The 17,447-nt window shown below is 37.7% G+C and overlaps 1 protein-coding gene across 1 annotated transcript in view; it reads left to right on the top strand.

The window, feature by feature from the left end:
- LOC127436776 (solute carrier organic anion transporter family member 1C1-like) overlaps positions 1-7,710 on the top strand; it is a 35,775-nt gene extending 28,065 nt beyond the window's left edge. Inside the window, exons 9-15 of the mRNA XM_051691148.1 lie at positions 107-271; positions 1,846-2,041; positions 3,049-3,214; positions 4,897-5,081; positions 5,781-5,845; positions 5,934-6,051; positions 6,302-7,710. Coding sequence (XP_051547108.1) covers positions 107-271; positions 1,846-2,041; positions 3,049-3,214; positions 4,897-5,081; positions 5,781-5,845; positions 5,934-6,051; positions 6,302-6,524 — 1,118 coding nt within the window. The 3' untranslated portion in view covers positions 6,525-7,710. The remainder of the gene's footprint in view (positions 1-106; positions 272-1,845; positions 2,042-3,048; positions 3,215-4,896; positions 5,082-5,780; positions 5,846-5,933; positions 6,052-6,301) is intronic.
- Positions 7,711-17,447: the final 9,737 nt, after the last annotated feature.

The following is a 17,447-nucleotide window of genomic DNA, read 5'->3' as shown; positions in this document are numbered from 1 at the left end:
GTGCGCATTTCATTCCATTTTGAAAGATATTTGTTTATACATACAATTTGATTGAGATCCTTTGTCCTTTAACCTGACATACTTTCACATTTCCAATATTTTCTAGACTTTCTGCCATCATTGAAGAAACTATTCAGTGACACGATTTACCTGCTCCTGATATGCACCTCTTTCATTCAAGTCAACGGCTTTATAGGAATGATCACATTCAAGCCAAAGTTCATGGAGCAAACCTATGGCCAGTCAGCATCAAGGGCCATCTTTTTGATAGGTGGGTTTAGATTTACTTGTATTACTAATGAGTGAATATAGAAATTATAAATAAATAGGAATTTCCAATAGTGGGGCCATTTGTGACTTAAACAATGAATAAAAGCTGATGCCTGCATTTATTATGTGCTTATATAAACATTTGAACATAAATAAATAAATAAAGTAACTATATACCGTACTGTGCAAAAGTCACAAAAACATTTGTCTTAAGATGGTTATTTATATCTTCAGCTTTAGTGTGTCAATAGGAAATATACATTTTAGACTCCCAAACATTACTTTTGCAAATAGAAAAGATTAGAATAGAAGAACAGGGAGCCCTGCAACAGATGGCATGGTCCCCACAGTGCCCCCCACCGAATATTGAGTCAGTCTGGGATTACAAGAAGCGACAGAAGCAATTGAGAAAGAAGAAATAGATAGAAGAACTGTGGAGAATTCTCCAAGAAGCTTGAAACATCCTATCTGCCAACAACCAAGAAAACTGTGTCCAGGTGACCTAGGAGAATTGGTGCTGTTTTAAAGGCAAAGGTGGTCACACCAAATATTAATTTAGCTTTTTTATGTTTACTGGACTTTGTATGACATTAAGTGATAAATGAAAACTATTTATGGCATTATTTTTGAAGACATCCTCACTATGCAACATTTTTCACAAGTGCCTAAAACTTTTGCACGGTACTGTAGATATATATATATATATATATATATATATATATATATATATATATATATATACATATACACACACATACATACACACACACACACAATTAATTGTTAATTCATGTAATTAATTATTTATTTTTGGCTTGCTCCCACCCCCGTGTTTCCAACTTCTCCTGTATTGTAGATTATATATATATTACAGTTCACAATGTATTGTTGAAATGTTGTGTTCCAAAGTTGTGTGTCAATTCTGGTACCACTTTGTTTTTTTTATTTTCTTTTTTTATAAACTATTCTGTCAAAAAAAAAAAAAAAACTATTTAAAGTCTATTTCTGTTTTTAATCAATTTATCTTATATTTTGCTTTGGTCCAGTAAACAAACAATAATTGAAAGGCGATTTTTGTAGAATATTATTAAACAGCATTAAATTCTCTTTTAAAAAGCACCTTATAGTTTCATGGCCTTGATAACAAGGCTTGTAATGGCAAATGTAACTCTAAAAAATGTAGTTCAAACACATATTACAACTTGTTTTGGTTTGAGATTTATTAACACTAAAACGCATTGTTTGTCTGAAAGAGGGCTTAAAATTTTACCTAAACAAATTACCTTATCAAACTAGAAAAAGCACCAGTTTCATAGAATGACCCAATGGATTACAAATGAGACTGAACACAGTTCATGTTTACAAAAGCTCCAGATTGGAACTGTAGTGGTGATTAGATAGTCTATGTGTTATGGGTTTTACCTATTTATGCTTGTACACAAAGTACAAGGCAGGTATTTGTCACCACTTTGGAACAACTGGGAGCAAAACTTGTCCCAGTAAACAGTATTTAAACGAAATAAATGTACCCATATTTACACCCAAGCAATCATGAATCATGTTTTGTCTTTTCAGGTATTATGAATCTACCAGCTGTGGCTTTGGGAATAATCACCGGAGGCTTTATAATGAAGAGGTTCAAACTGAATGTTCTTGGTGCAGCCAAGATCTCCATCGGTGCTTCTGTTTTGGCTTTCTGTTCGCTGCTTATACAGTATTTCCTGCAGTGCGATAACTCACAAGTGGCTGGACTTACAGTATCATATCAGGGGTAAATACTCCAGAAAACTTCATACAATGCATTGTGTTGGTCATCAACATGTTGCTTGGCAGCTTGGAGCAACATAGGAATTTATGAATTGCTGTTCTGTTTACAGTCTCGGAGACCCCAAATGCAACAATGTGTTGTAATAATGATAACACTTTACAGTAAGGTTTTTTATATGTTATTACAGTAGTTATATTTGGGGTCTCTGAGATCCCATACAGAAGTAATGTTACATTTTTCATTGAGGATGGTGGACTTTATCAAATTCCTAAATAAGGAGTTTTTTGAGAATTTTGAATTTTGAGCCATTAAAATGGCCTTTGGCGTCTTTCATCTTAAACAAAACCAGACTGATCTCACAGTGAAATCGGAAACAGTAAGTTTACTTTTCTTTAGCTAAAATCGGTCTGTGCTAACCGAAATTCGAAACACTGCCCCCAGTGGCCAAAACAGTTATTGGGCGTATGGGCTCATGTGAGCTCCATTTTCTGGGTGAAATGTACACGGAGAGAGTTATTTTCAGCTGTACAAGGTGTAATGCAGTGAAGAGGGATGCATATTTTATAAACTGTAGCCCCCAACCCATATCCCAAAGGAGTAAAATGTAATGTTAGGGGGGAAAATACAATCTTCGAATCGTGCTTGTCACTGATTATGCAGACATAATTACTTCCTGGTTTCAAAGTGGCCAAACCCGGGTCTCCCATGCTGCTGAAGCGACACGCTTCCGGTCATGCCACAAGGGAAGGTAAACACACTTGAGCCGACACAATAATGTCTAATGGAAGATGCCGCTTGTCAGTGAGTCAGCATAATGTGGCCGTTCCCTAGGGTACTGAAACTCTCGGAAACAACATACTGACTTGCCGTATTATTATGTTGAACAAAACATGGGGGATAAAATTATCTTATTTTTACAGAACTGAGGAAGAAATACTCATCTTACTATTTCTATTAACTTTATTTGAACTTAATTGAACTGGTCTTACTATTCTCTATATTTCTGACAGTGCTCCAGAGGTGTCATACCAGCCGAATTCTCTGATATCTCAGTGTAACATGGGCTGCTCCTGCTCTCTCAAGCACTGGGATCCCATATGTGCCACTAATGGCCTGACCTATGCCTCCCCTTGCCTTGGTGGCTGTCAGACCTCCACAGGGGTTGGCAGGGACATGGTAAGCAATCCCCACTCTTCCAGACAGCTACATGTGTCACTGAATCAGTATTTTTTTTTTTATAAGCCTTTTTACTTTTCCCACATTTTCTGTGTTACATGACTCATGTGATGTTAAACTACATGCATCTTTACCTATAGCAATTGCAAATGAGTATACACACAATATAAACCATTAATTGCATGGGTGTTTTGCTAATCATTATTACAAACCTCAGGTCTTTAGCAACCCGTCACGTAGTATTTCTATTACAAATGATCAACAAAATAACCAGATAAAATATGTAATTTAAAGATTAAAATGTAAAATTTTCAAGTCATTTTCAATATAATTAGAAAATAATAGAATATACAGTATATATATATTTTTTAATAGAGTAAAACTTAAAAAATCTCAATAGTACACTTAAATATCATACTGTTCATGTGTTGTACTTGTTAAAGTTTACTTCCACATTGCTTCCTATTCAAATAGCAATGTCAAATGTAACTCAATCAGTGAAACAACAGATGCTACATTAAAGAAATAGTTCACCCAAAAATGAAAATACTCTCATGATTTACTCACCCTCATGCCATCCCAGATGTGTATGACTTTCTTTCTTCTACAGAACACATAGAATTAAGATAAAATAATATTTCAGTTCTGTAGGTCCATACAATGCAAATAAATGGGTACCAATATTTTGAAGCTCCAAAAGCACATAAAGGCAGCATAAAAGTAATCCATGTGACTCCAGTGTTTAAATCCATGTCTTCAGAAGTGATATGATAGGTGTGGTTGAGAAACAGATCCATATTTAAGTCCTTTTTAACTATAAATCTCCAATTTCACTTTCAAATTCTTCTTCTTGGGCTTTTGATGTTTCACATTCTTCGAGCATTTTGCCACCAATTGGGAAGGGAGGAGAATTTAGTGTAAAAAAAGAACTTAAAAATGTAGCTGCTTTTCACCCACACCTATCATATCACTTCTAAAGATATGGATTTAAACACTGGAGTCTTATGGATTACTGATATGCTTTTTGGGGCTTCAAACTTTTGGCACCCGTTCACTTGCACTGTATGGACCTACAGAGCTGAGATATTCTTCTAAAAATCTTTGTTTGTGTTCTGCAAAAGAAAGAAAGTCACACATCTGGGATGGCAAAAGGGTGAGTAAATGATGACAGAATTTTCATTTTTTTGGTTAACTATCCCTTTAAGGAACAAATAGCATGTACAATATGTGTACACTCATATGGGATACTGAAAGTACCATTATTGTGCAGGAAATCGACATGATACAGCAGTCATTTGTATGAATATAGAACTATTTTTTTATATAATAAACAAAGCAATAGATATCCTGTGATAGTAAACTTATATGATATAGTCATAAAAATATGATTTATGGAAGCACAAATATACTGTATATACCAATACTATTTCATATCTCGGGTCACTAACTATCTGATACACTTTTGGTAATTCAGCAGTTTGAAAAATATATATTTTTTGCAATTTTGGCAAAAATTTATGAGTGGCCCGACTGGGCAGTATATAACAACATTGTCCAGTTTTAAAATAAATTATAATGTTGCATTTGCATCTCTACATTGTGGAATCCTGAAAATGTTATTAATTGCAGAAATGATTTTTGCTAAGATTGCTGTGGCTGATATTATGTCACTCTTTGCAAAGGTTTTCCACAACTGCACCTGTATTGGCCAGTCCCCTCTCTCCTATGCAAACATGTCGGCAGTGCTGGGACAGTGCCCTCGCAAGGGTGACTGTGACTACATGTTTAAGTTCTATATGGGGGTGACAGTTATCGGCGCTTTTGTCTCGGCTTGTGGGGCCACACCAAGTTACATTATTCTGCTCAGGTATTAAATGGACATATTTGAGTAACTTTTGTGCCTTTAATGGAAACTCTATATTACATGGGTCATTCTTTGTACTTCTTTTAACTTGACCTAACATGTTGAATTTTTTTTATTTTTATTTTATATATATACATATATAAAGGCTGGTTAAGCTTAAGCTGCCGAGTAGAGGATTTCATTAGCTAATTTTTAGATATTTCCACCCTGTTAGTGCCACACACATTACTGTAAGTAAATGCTAAAAATTTACAAATGCATCAAAACTGTTGTCACTTGTCTGTCATATTTATTTATTTATTTGTATTTATTTGGAGACTTTCAAACTAATTTTTATTTCATTAATAATGCAGCAGATAAAGAATGTATTACATAACAGGTTGGAATGTGGTATAACAGGGTTGAAAGGGAGAATAACAGGGTGGAAGTAACACCAATCTCTTGTCTTTAAAAATATGTTACATTTAGCTAGGAAATAAAAAAATTAATAACAAAATATCATACCCTTAACATACTGTTGACTAATTGGGTGGTAAACTAACAGGGTGGAAATTTAAAGGCTAAAAAAGCACAGCATACAGAGAATGACCCATGTGAATCTAAATCTAATCTAAATCTATCTAAGAAAAGTTATTTTAAAATTTGAATAAAAAATCAAAAATAAAATAAATGAATACATCCCCATAACTGCTCTTTTCGTAGATCCATAACACCAGAACTGAAGTCTTTGGCTCTTGGTATGCAGACTTTGATAGTACGGACTCTCGGTAAGAGGAATTATTTGCATTCTCTCTTAATGTAAGACTGTAAAACAAAAGAAACAGAATGTTTAGCTGATCTGAGAAAATTTTCCAGGTGGCATCCCGCCTCCCATTTATTTTGGAGCCTTGATTGACAGGACGTGTCTGAAATGGGGCGTGAAACGGTGTGGTGGTAAAGGGGCGTGTCGTATTTATGACTCTGGTGCCTTCAGGTGAGTACATACAATATTCATTGGCAGTAGTTATAAAAACAAAACATTCTATAAATTGCATTTGATGAAAATCTAGTGTGACAAGCATGGAAAACATTCACGACAAAGCTTTGGAACAGTGCAACTACTTATTGTTGTGATCCTTCTGAACAATCCCAGGTTTTAATGTGGTTTCAAACTATTGAACCCTACTGTTCAAATTCAAGAGAATAATAAATGACAAACATGTTCTGTTTGTTTTGCCTTTTAGAAATACTTTCCTGGGTCTTATTTATGGCCTATATACTCTGTCCTACCTGCTCTGGGGAATCCTCTACAACAGACTGTCTCACCGTGAAAAGAAACTCACACTGAAGGAACAATTAAAAGCCCCCGATCAAGATGGCAATGATGTAGCAGCTAATGGTAATGGGAACGCCCCTTCAGCAATTGTAAAATGCAAAGAAGATCCCGACCAGGAGACCACTATCTGAAGTCGAAGACGTGATATGTACCAAAGAAATTACATTTCAAGCTATAATTCACATATTGATGTGAAATGTTAAGATTTTGGTCATGAAATTGTTAATTTGTACATTAATTGATAAGCATATATGAGATTCTAGACGAAGACAAGTATTAGATGCAGATTGTGAACTTTTACAGACTTGCAAGTAAAATACACATGTATAGTTATTATATCCTGGATCAAATACATACAGTATATGCACATGTAGACCAACATTCAACCAGTATCAAAAAATACCCTTTGAGAATTTTTGCAGTGAATGAATTATGCGTGAAAGGGGTTATGCAAATATTATAATAGCATTCAAAACCATTGTTACATAGAATCACTGTTATAGTGTGAGGTCACTGAGTTCACTGTTTACTATCAGTGGTTTGATTATATTATTAAGGTGGCAAATATCATCATTCTTTGTCATTTTTATATGTATATTGCATTGTTTTGTAAAACCAAGTGAATTTCTTTATTGAATCAAATCTTGTGTGTGTGGCTGTAAATAATGGAAAATATGTTTTTGAGCATTGGAGTCTTTGTTAACATTGCTTATGAACTGATTAATTTGTCATTATGTACTTTACATTAAGTATAAGTCCCAAGAAGTAAACCTGAATTTTCGAGGGATTTGCATTATTTCAGTAGTTCTCAGATTTAAAGGTGCACAATGTCATTTTTCCAATGTAACTACTACTCGAATGTTCCATTTGATTAATGTTTGGTCAAGTCTTGCGCAGTGCATTGTGCAAATGTGCACATGCGTTCAACTGTAGTTCCAGATTCGGCCACTGGGGAAGTTCATAAATTTGGAAAGCATGGACCGATTTTAGCAGACAAAATTTCTGCATCCTGTCACAAATTGCTCGCAAGATCAGTCTGATATGAAATAACCAACTTGACCAACCCTCTGAGCAAATTAATAGATGACAATAGTTTTGACTAAGGTTAAATCTTTTATATTTCATCTCCTCAAAATATTGAAAAGACTGAAACAATGACACCAAACAAATCTCAGCCATTTTCAAGAAACATTCCCATTTGTTACATGTGCTATTTGTGTGTTTCAATGATTAACTACTGATAATTAACAGGATACTAAACTTTTACTGTTTTTAATGCTAAAGAACTTTTCAAAATTAAAAATTTAATTTTTTTAATGATTGTTATTCATATGAATGAATGAATGTTACACATATAGCGCTTTTTCTGACACTACACTCAAAGCATTTAACATAGTGAACGGGGATCTCCTCAACAGGGCCGCCAATAAGGGAGGACAGCTGGACCTTTTGTCCCAGGCTTGGGCTTGAGGGGGACCCGGACTGGAGGGGAGCCCACTGAAAGGCTGTTCCATATTGTAGAGCGCATACTAACGTGTTCTGTGTGAGACGCTGGAGACAGGAGACAGTTTGCAACAGCGAAAGCTGTCGGGGTAGTGTACGTTGATGGAATAACTGTTAGTGGAGAGAAGAGAGTGAGCCAATCCATGGATGGGGATTATTAGGAGGCCACAATTGATGAGGGCCATTGGGGGGAATTTGGCCAGGACACCGGGGTTACACCCCTATTCTTTTACAAGAAGTGCCCTGGGATTTTTAGTGACCACAGTGAGTCAGGATGGTGCCTTTTTACAGTATAGTGTCCTCGTAACTACACTGGGGCAGTAGGACCCACACAGATTGCAGGGTGAGAACCCTGTGCAGGCCATACTAACACCTCTTCCAGCAGCAACCATAGTTTTTCCCCAAGAGGTCTCCCATCCAGGTACTGACTTAACCCTGCTTAAGCCCAAAGAATACTTCGATTTTGATGCGAACGCTCAGCGCCTGCATACAATCGAAAGCAAGCCTGTCAGAGTATACTCCATATGACTGTGTGTGCATTACACTGCTTTCATAGGGATGCCAGACAATGTGCATGATATTAAAATACCATGCTTTCATTGTCTGTGTAGTTTTTTTTCCTCCTAAAATACATAATTTGTCTTTGTCCCTGTATTCTATAACTCTGTTATTAAAAGATAAATAAATAAAAAATATAAAACCTAGTGATCTTTTTGTTCAGAAAAAAAAAAGAAAAAAGAATATATATATATATATATTGTTCTTGGAACAAACCACAAGATAACCATATGTAAATAATATGGAAAAAACATTTTTTGCACTGATCTTCAACCCCACAATATTCAACCTCAAAATATTGTGAATGTAACAGTGTGGACACTAAATTGTTTTGAAAAATAAATTGTTTAGCAAATATGATATAGGTTACTAATAGTTTTTCAATCATAAAACATGTTGAATGTAACAGGGTTGACACTAAGAATGTTTTGAAAGGCAAACTGGTAAGTACTAGTGATATTGGTAACTAATTATTTTTTTATTTTCAAAACATTTTGAATTGTAATAGGGTTGACACTAAACATTTTTTGGAAGAGAAATTGGTTAACGATTGTGAAATGGGTTACTAATATACAATATATATATATATATATATATATATATATACAGTGTTGGGGAGTAATGGAATACATGTAACGGGATTACGTATTTAAAATACAAAATATAAGTAACTGTATTCCACTACAGTTTCAATTTAAATCATTGCTAATTAGAATACAGTTACATTCAAAAAGTATTTGGATTACTGAAGAGATTACTTTGCATTTTATTGTCATTTGTTTCATTTAATATTTAGTCCTTTCAGATGGAAAACATTTATACATATAACAGCGGTGAAACACTTTCTTATGATGTGTTACATTCATACGAGCAGACAGAGAAGTAAGTTTGAAGTAAGTTTGGAGCACAAGAAATAGAAATAAACCTTGTGTAAATTGTCAGCTTTACACTAAGATAAAATGCTATTTCTAGCCATTTTACATGCACGTTACCAGACACAATCATATTTTTTTATCAAGAAAATTCACGTTAGATCATAATTTCTTTTTTTCTAGTAAGACCTTTGATATTAGGGCAAAAATTGTATTCTTGATAATAATTTTTTTATTGTTTTCCTGTAAAAATATCAAAAAATCCTTAAAACAAGATCAATTTGATATATCTTGTTTTAGAAACAACACTGCATAAGATATTTAGGTTTTTCAGAAAAAAAATATTTTTAACGTGTATTTTGTCTTACTGTGCTGGCAGAGTTTTTATAGTCAAAACAAGTGAAAAAATCTACCAGTGCTGAAGAAGTAATCCAAATTATTTAGAATACATTACTGACCTTGAGTAATCTAACGGAATACATTACAAATTACATTTTACAGCATGTATTCTGTAATCTGTAGTGGAATACATTTCAAAAGTAACCCTCCCAACCCTAATATATCATGTTGAATGTAACAGGGTTGACACTAAACATGTTTTGAAAGACAAATTGGTTAGTTATATTGATATTGGTTACTAATATTTGTTTTTTTAAATCTCAAAACATTTTGAATGTAACATGGTTGACACTAAACATGTTTTAAAAAAGAAATTGGTTAACAGTGATATGGGATTATTTTTTTAAATATCACAACAATTTGAGTGTAACAGGGTTGATGCATAACATGTTTTGAAAAATAAATGGATTAATGATAGTGATATTGGTTACTAATATTTTTCAATCTTAGAACATTTTGAATGTAACAGGGTTGACACTAAAAATTTTCTGAAAGAGAAATTGTTTAATGATAGTGATTTTGGTTAATATTGGGGGGGCATACTATACACTAATATTGGCATTATAAACATGCTGTAAAGCCAGAGAAGAACTTGGTCCAAAAGCTGAGTCTGGTTCCTCTGTTTTTTTCCGCCTCCACTAACTAACAACTTATGGAGTTTTTTCTTTGCCACAGTCGTCTATGGCTTGCTCACTGGGGGCTTAAAGACAAAGACATAAGGCATGATTTCTATAAAGCTGTTCACTAGGGGATTGTAGACAGTATGACTTTCTATAATGCTGCTTTTCACAATGTATGAATTGTGAAAAACTGTTTACGATAAAAATTACTTAAAATAAGATTTTTTTTAAGTTAGGGTGCTATCAAACAAGCCATTCCCATTGGATGCTTCTATATTTCAATATGATCATACAGGAAATCGACATGCTGCTTCCAAATGTTCATATAACTTGATATCGACCCCATTTTGCCAAATTACTGACAAGCATCATTCCCCATCAGACATTTTTGCATACATTTAAATGTGTTAATCTCTGTGGTGCTACTGACAGAAAAAAAGAAAAAAAAGAAAAAAATTTTTTTTTGCAGTGTACATAACAGATTGTATTTGCACTGTACATAACAGATAACAGATTTGTATTAGATTTGCACTACGTATGTGTATGTGTGTATGTATGTGTGTGTGTGTCTGTGTGTATGTACGTATGTGTATAATTATATTTTATTTTTTATTATTATCTATGTTTTGCTGCTGTTTTTGTATTGTTGTACACTGGAAGCTCCTGTCACCAAGAAAAATTCCTTGTATGTGTAAGCATACTTAGCAATAAAGCTGATTCTGATGTTGTATTTTCAGCCTCAAAAATATGGGTTCTGGTCCCATGGAAACCAGGAAGTAATTGTGTTCACTCCAAGACGTGGGTTCTCATCTCATAGAAACCAAGAAGTAATTGTGATCATTCTGTGACATGGGTTCTGGTCCCATGGAAAACAGGAAGTAATTGTGTTTATTCCAAGATGCTGGTTCCGGTCCCATGGAGTCCAGGAAGTAATTGTGTTTACTCTGTGATTTGGGTTCTGGTCCCATGGAAAACAGGAAGTTATTGTGTTATCAAGACGTAATCACATTTACTCCAAAGTGTTGGTTCTGGTCCCATGGTCATCAAGAAGTAATTTTTTTCACTTTGAGATGTGGATTATGGTCCCATGGAAACAAAGAAATAATTACATTCACTCCAAGAAGTCCCATGGAAACCAGGAAGTAATTGCGTTCACTCCGAGATACATGTTCTGGTCCCCTGGAAACCAAGAGGAAATTGCATTCTCTTCAAGAAGTAATCACTATCACTTGGAGATGTGGGTTCTGGTCCCATGGAAACCAGAAAATACAGTAATTGTGTTCACTCTAAAACGTGGGTTCAAGTCACAAGGAAACAAAGAATTAATTAGATTTTTTTCCAAGATGTAGGTTCTGGTCCCATTGAAACCAGGTAGCAATCGTGTTTACTCCGAAACGCAGGTTCTGGTTCCATTGATATCAATAAGTAATTGTTTTCACTTTGAGATGTGGATTATGGTCCCATGGAAACAAAGAAATAATCACATTCACTCCAAGAAGTCCCATGGAAACCAGGAAGTAATTGCGTTCACTCCGAGATACATGTTCTGGTCCCCTAGAAACCAAGAGGAAATTGCATTCTCTCCAAGAAGTAGTCACTATCATTTGGAGATGGGGGTTCTGGTCCCATGGAAACCAAGAAGTAATTGCAATTACTCAAGAGACGTGGGTTCAAGAAATCAAGAAGTTATCATGTTCACTCCAAGAAGTATTCACATTCCTATGAGATGTGGGTTCAGTTCTCAGGGAAACCAGAAAATACAGTAATTGTGTTCACTGTGAGATGTAGGTTCTGGTCCCAAGGAAACAAATAATTAATTACATTTTCTCTGAGATGTAGGTTCTGGTCCCATGAAAACCAGGAAGCAATTGTGTTCACTCCAAGCTGTGGAATCTGGTTCCATGGGAACCAGGAATTAATTGTGTTTATCCCAAGATGCTGGTTCCGGTCCCATGGAGTCCAGGAAGTAATCACATTCACTCCGAGATTTGGGTTCTGGTCCCATGGAAACCAAGATGTAATCATGTTTACTCCGAAATGTGGGTTCTGGTTCCATAGAGATCAAGAAGTAATTGTGCTCACTTTGAGATGTGGATTATGGTCCCATGGACACAAAGAAATAATCACATTCACTCTAAGAAGTCCCATGGGAACCATGAAGTAATTGAGTTCACTCCGAGAGACATGTTCTGGTCCCCTGGAAACCAAGAGGAATTTGCATTCACTCCAAGAAGTAATCACTATCACTCAGAGACGTGGGTTCAAGAAATCAAGAAGTTATAGTTTTCATTCCAAGAAATATTCACATTAATTCTGAGATGTAGGTTCTGGTCCCATGGAAACCAGGAAGTAATTGTGTTTATTCCAAGATGCTGGTTCTGGTCCCATGGAGTACAGGAAGTAATTGCGTTCACTCTGATTCCATGCAAAACCAGGAAATAATCATGTTCACGCCAAGATTTAGGTTATTTTCCCATGGAAAGCAAGAAGTAATAGATTACATCATTAGATTACATCATTTACAACTATGGATGCAACTAATTTTTGGTGCCACCTTGTGGACATTATACCCACAAACTGGTTAAAAACACTTCCCGCTTTAGCAACTTGGGGCAGTGGTTTGAATTTTATTCACACTGAGATGTGGGTTCAGTTCCCATGGAAACCAAGAAGTAATCATGTTCACTCTGAGAGGCAGGCTTTGGTTCCATGGAAACCAAGAAGAATTTGTGCTCACTCCAAGAAGTATGTAATCATGTTCAGTCTGAGATGTAAGTTCAGTTCCCATCGAAACCAGGAAGTAATTACATTCATTCTGAGATGTAGGATCTTGTCCAATGGAAACCAGAAAGTAATCACATTCACTTAAAGATGCAGACTCTGTTCCCATGGAAACCAAGATGTAATTGCGTTAACTCCAAGAGCAAATCGTGTTCACTCTGAGATGTAGGTTTTGGTCTCATGGAATCCAGGAAGTAATTGCGTTCATTCTGAGATTTGGGTTCTGGTCCCATGGAAATCAAGAAGTAATCTTGTTTACTCTGAGAGGCGGGCTTTGGTTCCATGGAAACCAAGAAGAATTTGTGCTGACTCCAAGAAGAATGTAATCACGTTCAGTCTGAGATGTGGGTTCAGTTCTCATGGGAAACAAGAAAATAATTGTGTTCACTCTTAGAAGTGGGTTCTGGTCCCAAGGAAACAAAGAATTAATTACGTTTTCTCTAAGATATAGGTTCTCATCCCATGAAAACCAGGAAGTAATTGTGTTTATTCCAAGATGCTGGTTCCCGTCCCATGGAGTACTGGAAGTAGTCGCGTTCACTCCAAGATTTGTGTTCTAATTCCATGGAAACCAGAAAGTAATCGTGTTCACTCCAAGATGTAGGTTCTGTTCCCATGGAAAGCAAGAAGTAATAGATTACATCATTAGATTACATCATTTATAACTAAAGATGCAACTCATTTTTGGTGCCACCTTGTGGACATTATACCCGCAAACTGGTTAACAACACTTCCCGCTTTAACAAATGGAGTTAATTAACAGGGGTTCAGGAGGAGCATGTTCATTTTAATCTGACAAATCACAGCAAGCATGCCGGAATATATAAGCCACTGCTTTCCTGCTTACTGTGACAACTCTCCTGACAATTATGTCCCACCCTCAAGCCAGCAATATGTCTGAACTGGATCTCTTTCCCTCCGATGAGGAACTCTTCAAATCTCCCATCAATGCTTCATCGCAACCATCCAATCCCGGCAAAGACACTTCTCTGTCCAATGCCATTATCGATCCGACTGCTCCAAGCCAAGGACCCAGAGCTTCTCACTCAGCAACCCACACACCAAGACGTAGGAATCAACCCTCTCCTCTGCCGTCCAGATCACTCAAATCTTCAACTTCTGCCGACTGCCCAACTATACCTGTCATTTAGAAATGGACAGTTAACAAACTTCGCCACACTCTATCCGCTTCTAACATCCACTATTCTCGAAGGCTAAGTAAAATCCAATTATATGATTTATACGTCTCTTCCTAACTTGACATTCCCTCTACCTCTAAAACCCCTGAAAACGTGGTAGCCAAATCCTTACCTTCTACCTGATCCTCTAGATGCGATGCTCCAGCTCGCAAACACCCTGACTGCTCACAACCCTCCGGGTTTTCAGGTACAGGCCATTTCTCCCTCACCAAACTTCCATCCTGTAAAAGGCCTTCAGCCAGCACAGAGTCGGCATCAGGCCAAGTGCCTAGCAAGCCACCACTTCTCCTTTCTCTCCCATTCCAGCTTCCGCTTACTTCGCACCCAAACACCGGGCACCCTGACGCAGGAGTCTACCCGCCACCACCGCTCGGAATATCACCAACCTCAGAAGCTCTAAATCCTTCTCCTCAACCAGACTTCTCCAGCTCTCTCCCCCTGTCCTACCCTTGGGCTTTCGGAGTGGAATCGAGGGTGAGGCTGCCTCCGCTAACAACAAATGCTCCAGCCCAATGTTTAACTTTTCCAGCTCCTCCCCCTCACTCTATCCTGCCTTCAGAGCCACCCCAGGCATGAGGATGCCTCCACCTTCAGCACCGACTCTGCCCCCACTCCTTCTCGGCGGGCCTCAACCAGCCCGCCCTCCTACTTTCACCCTCCATACAGCTACACTCCTAGCCATTCCCCCAAATGCCGCAGCCACGGAGCCTCCGCAAGTGTCCAATAATCTCTGGACCCAGATTTTGTCAGGTGCAGATATAGACCTTTCTGCTCTGCTCTCTCTCTACCCCACCAATGAACCGCAACGCCTTTTAGATTGTGGCAACTTTTCAGTAACGCTAAGAAACACAAAAATCACATCCACTCTTATGCTTTCCTTGGCAGAATTCTGTATTTTGTTTAGCCATTATACACAAGTTATTTGCTCTGTGTTTCCACACAGACGACACAAATTAAATGATTACATGGCGATTATTGCATAGCTCTCTCTCTCTTTCGGCGGCAGTCATTTCTACACTTACTATAAACTGTTCACTGCCAAATGCACTGTTCGAGTTACACAGTGGAAACAGTGTCCATACTGGGGAGCCCTTGACTTAGATCTCCATAACAGAGTTTTTCTGGGCTGCTGCAGAATTTCCTGCGCAGTATGTAGATCATCAGACTATCAAACTGAACTATGCCCTCTCATAAATTCTAACCATCTCACTCGGTCAGCCCAAAGATCCGAAAACTCTACCAGCTATGTCTCACGCCCCTCCAACAACCCCCCCCCCCCCATTGATCAACCAGATCGTGATTTCAGAGGAAGGGTAGTAAGTGTTTCAACCGGTAGACAAGTTTGCAACAATTTCAATGAGTTTGGTTGCTCTAGGCAATGCTGTCATTTCTTACATGTCTGTTCCCATTGCGGTGGCGCGCATGCCCGCCCTATCTGCCCTGTATTGAAACCTTTCAAAAATAAAAATCTTAAAAAATATCTCAGCACTCCTGTCAATATTTCTTCTCTTGCTAAAGAACTTGCAAACCATCCCGATGCCCAATTTACAAACTACCTCCTGAATGGTTTAAAATCTGGCTTCAACCCCGGGCTAGAAAGCTTGCCCTCTACTAGCGTTATTTGCAATAATTTGCAATCCACACTAGCTGAACCCGAATTGGTGGACGAACTAATCCATAAAGAGCTAAAGTCAGGTTTTATGATCGGCCCGTTCGAAGTCCCCCTTTCAAAACCTTCTGCATCAGCCCTCTCGGGGTCGTGACTAAAAAATTCTCAGGCAAAAAATGCACCATCATTGATCTTTCAGCCCCGTACGAATCCCAATACTCAAGCATTAACAGCTTAATTCCTCTCAAAGAATTCTCTCTCCACTACTACAGCGTCGACCAAGCTATCCAAATGATAAAAAATGTCGGAAAATGAGCCTAACTAGCTAAAATTGACATCACTTCAGCTTTTAAAATAATGCCCATCCACCCTGATTTCTGGCATCTTTTCGGAATTCGCTGGTGAGAGAATTATTATTTTTCCATCTGCCTTACTTTCGGCTGCAAAAGCAGCCCCAAGATTTTTGACTTATTGTCCGAAGCTATCTGCTGGATCTTGTCAAATAAATACTCCGTTCCCCACTTAATTCACCTACTAGACGATTTCCTCTTCATCTTGCCCACCGACGTCCCTCCCGCTGCCCACCTCTGTACCGTCCAGACACTTTTTGACAATTTAGGAATTCCAATTTCCCATGAGAAAACAGCGGGTCTCTCCTCATCCTTCAAATTCTTAGGTATCATTCTTGATACAGACGTCTTTCAAGCCTCCCTGCCAAAAGATAAAATCGACAGGATAATCGTAATCATGTCCAACCTACTATCTAACAAAAGCTGCTCTTGAGAGCTCCTCTCCCTCCTTGGGCATCTCAATTTTGCTATGTGCATCATTCCCTAAGGCCGTCCCTTCATCTCGCACCTCCTCACCCTCACCTCATCCATCGCTGCGCTAAACAACACAATAACCCTAAACCCATACTGCCGCGCTGACCTCCAGCTATGGTTAACATTCCTAAAACAATGGAACAGACTTACCTTCTTTTACGAGTACTGGCTTTAATTTCCTGAAGACATCCAACTTTTCACCAATGCTGCCCCATCCGTCAGCTTCGGGGGATTCTACCAAGGTCACTGGTTCGCCTCCACCTGGCTCCCAGAGCTCACCAGCCTTCCACAATCAGCAGCTTCTTCAGCCCTGCACAAATTATACCCTATCGTGGTCGCAGCCTTTCTGTGGGGAAACAAATGGACTTCAAAAAGCATCCTAGTCCATTGTGATAATCAGGTTATAGTTCATTGCATCAACAAGGGCCATTCTCGTGCCCCTGAAATCATGCCGTTTCTAAGACGTCTAATTTGGATTTCAGCCTGTAACCAGTTCTCTGCTAGACACATACCAGTATCAAAGAACCAAATCGCTGATTCACTTTAATGCTTTTCCTTTCAGAAACTCAGAGCATTAGCTCCAGAGGCAGACTCGACCCCGATCCCAGTACCTCCCTGTTTGGAGATGAGATTTCTATAGACCATCCCCTCAAACAACTTCATCACTCGACTCCATAATTCGAGCAGTC

The sequence above is a fragment of the Myxocyprinus asiaticus genome, chromosome 47 (genome assembly GCF_019703515.2).
Source record: "Myxocyprinus asiaticus isolate MX2 ecotype Aquarium Trade chromosome 47, UBuf_Myxa_2, whole genome shotgun sequence".
NCBI lineage: Eukaryota > Metazoa > Chordata > Actinopteri > Cypriniformes > Catostomidae > Myxocyprinus > Myxocyprinus asiaticus.
The sequence above is the reverse complement of the archived record's forward strand: the minus strand, read 5'-3'. Positions and strand labels throughout refer to the sequence as shown.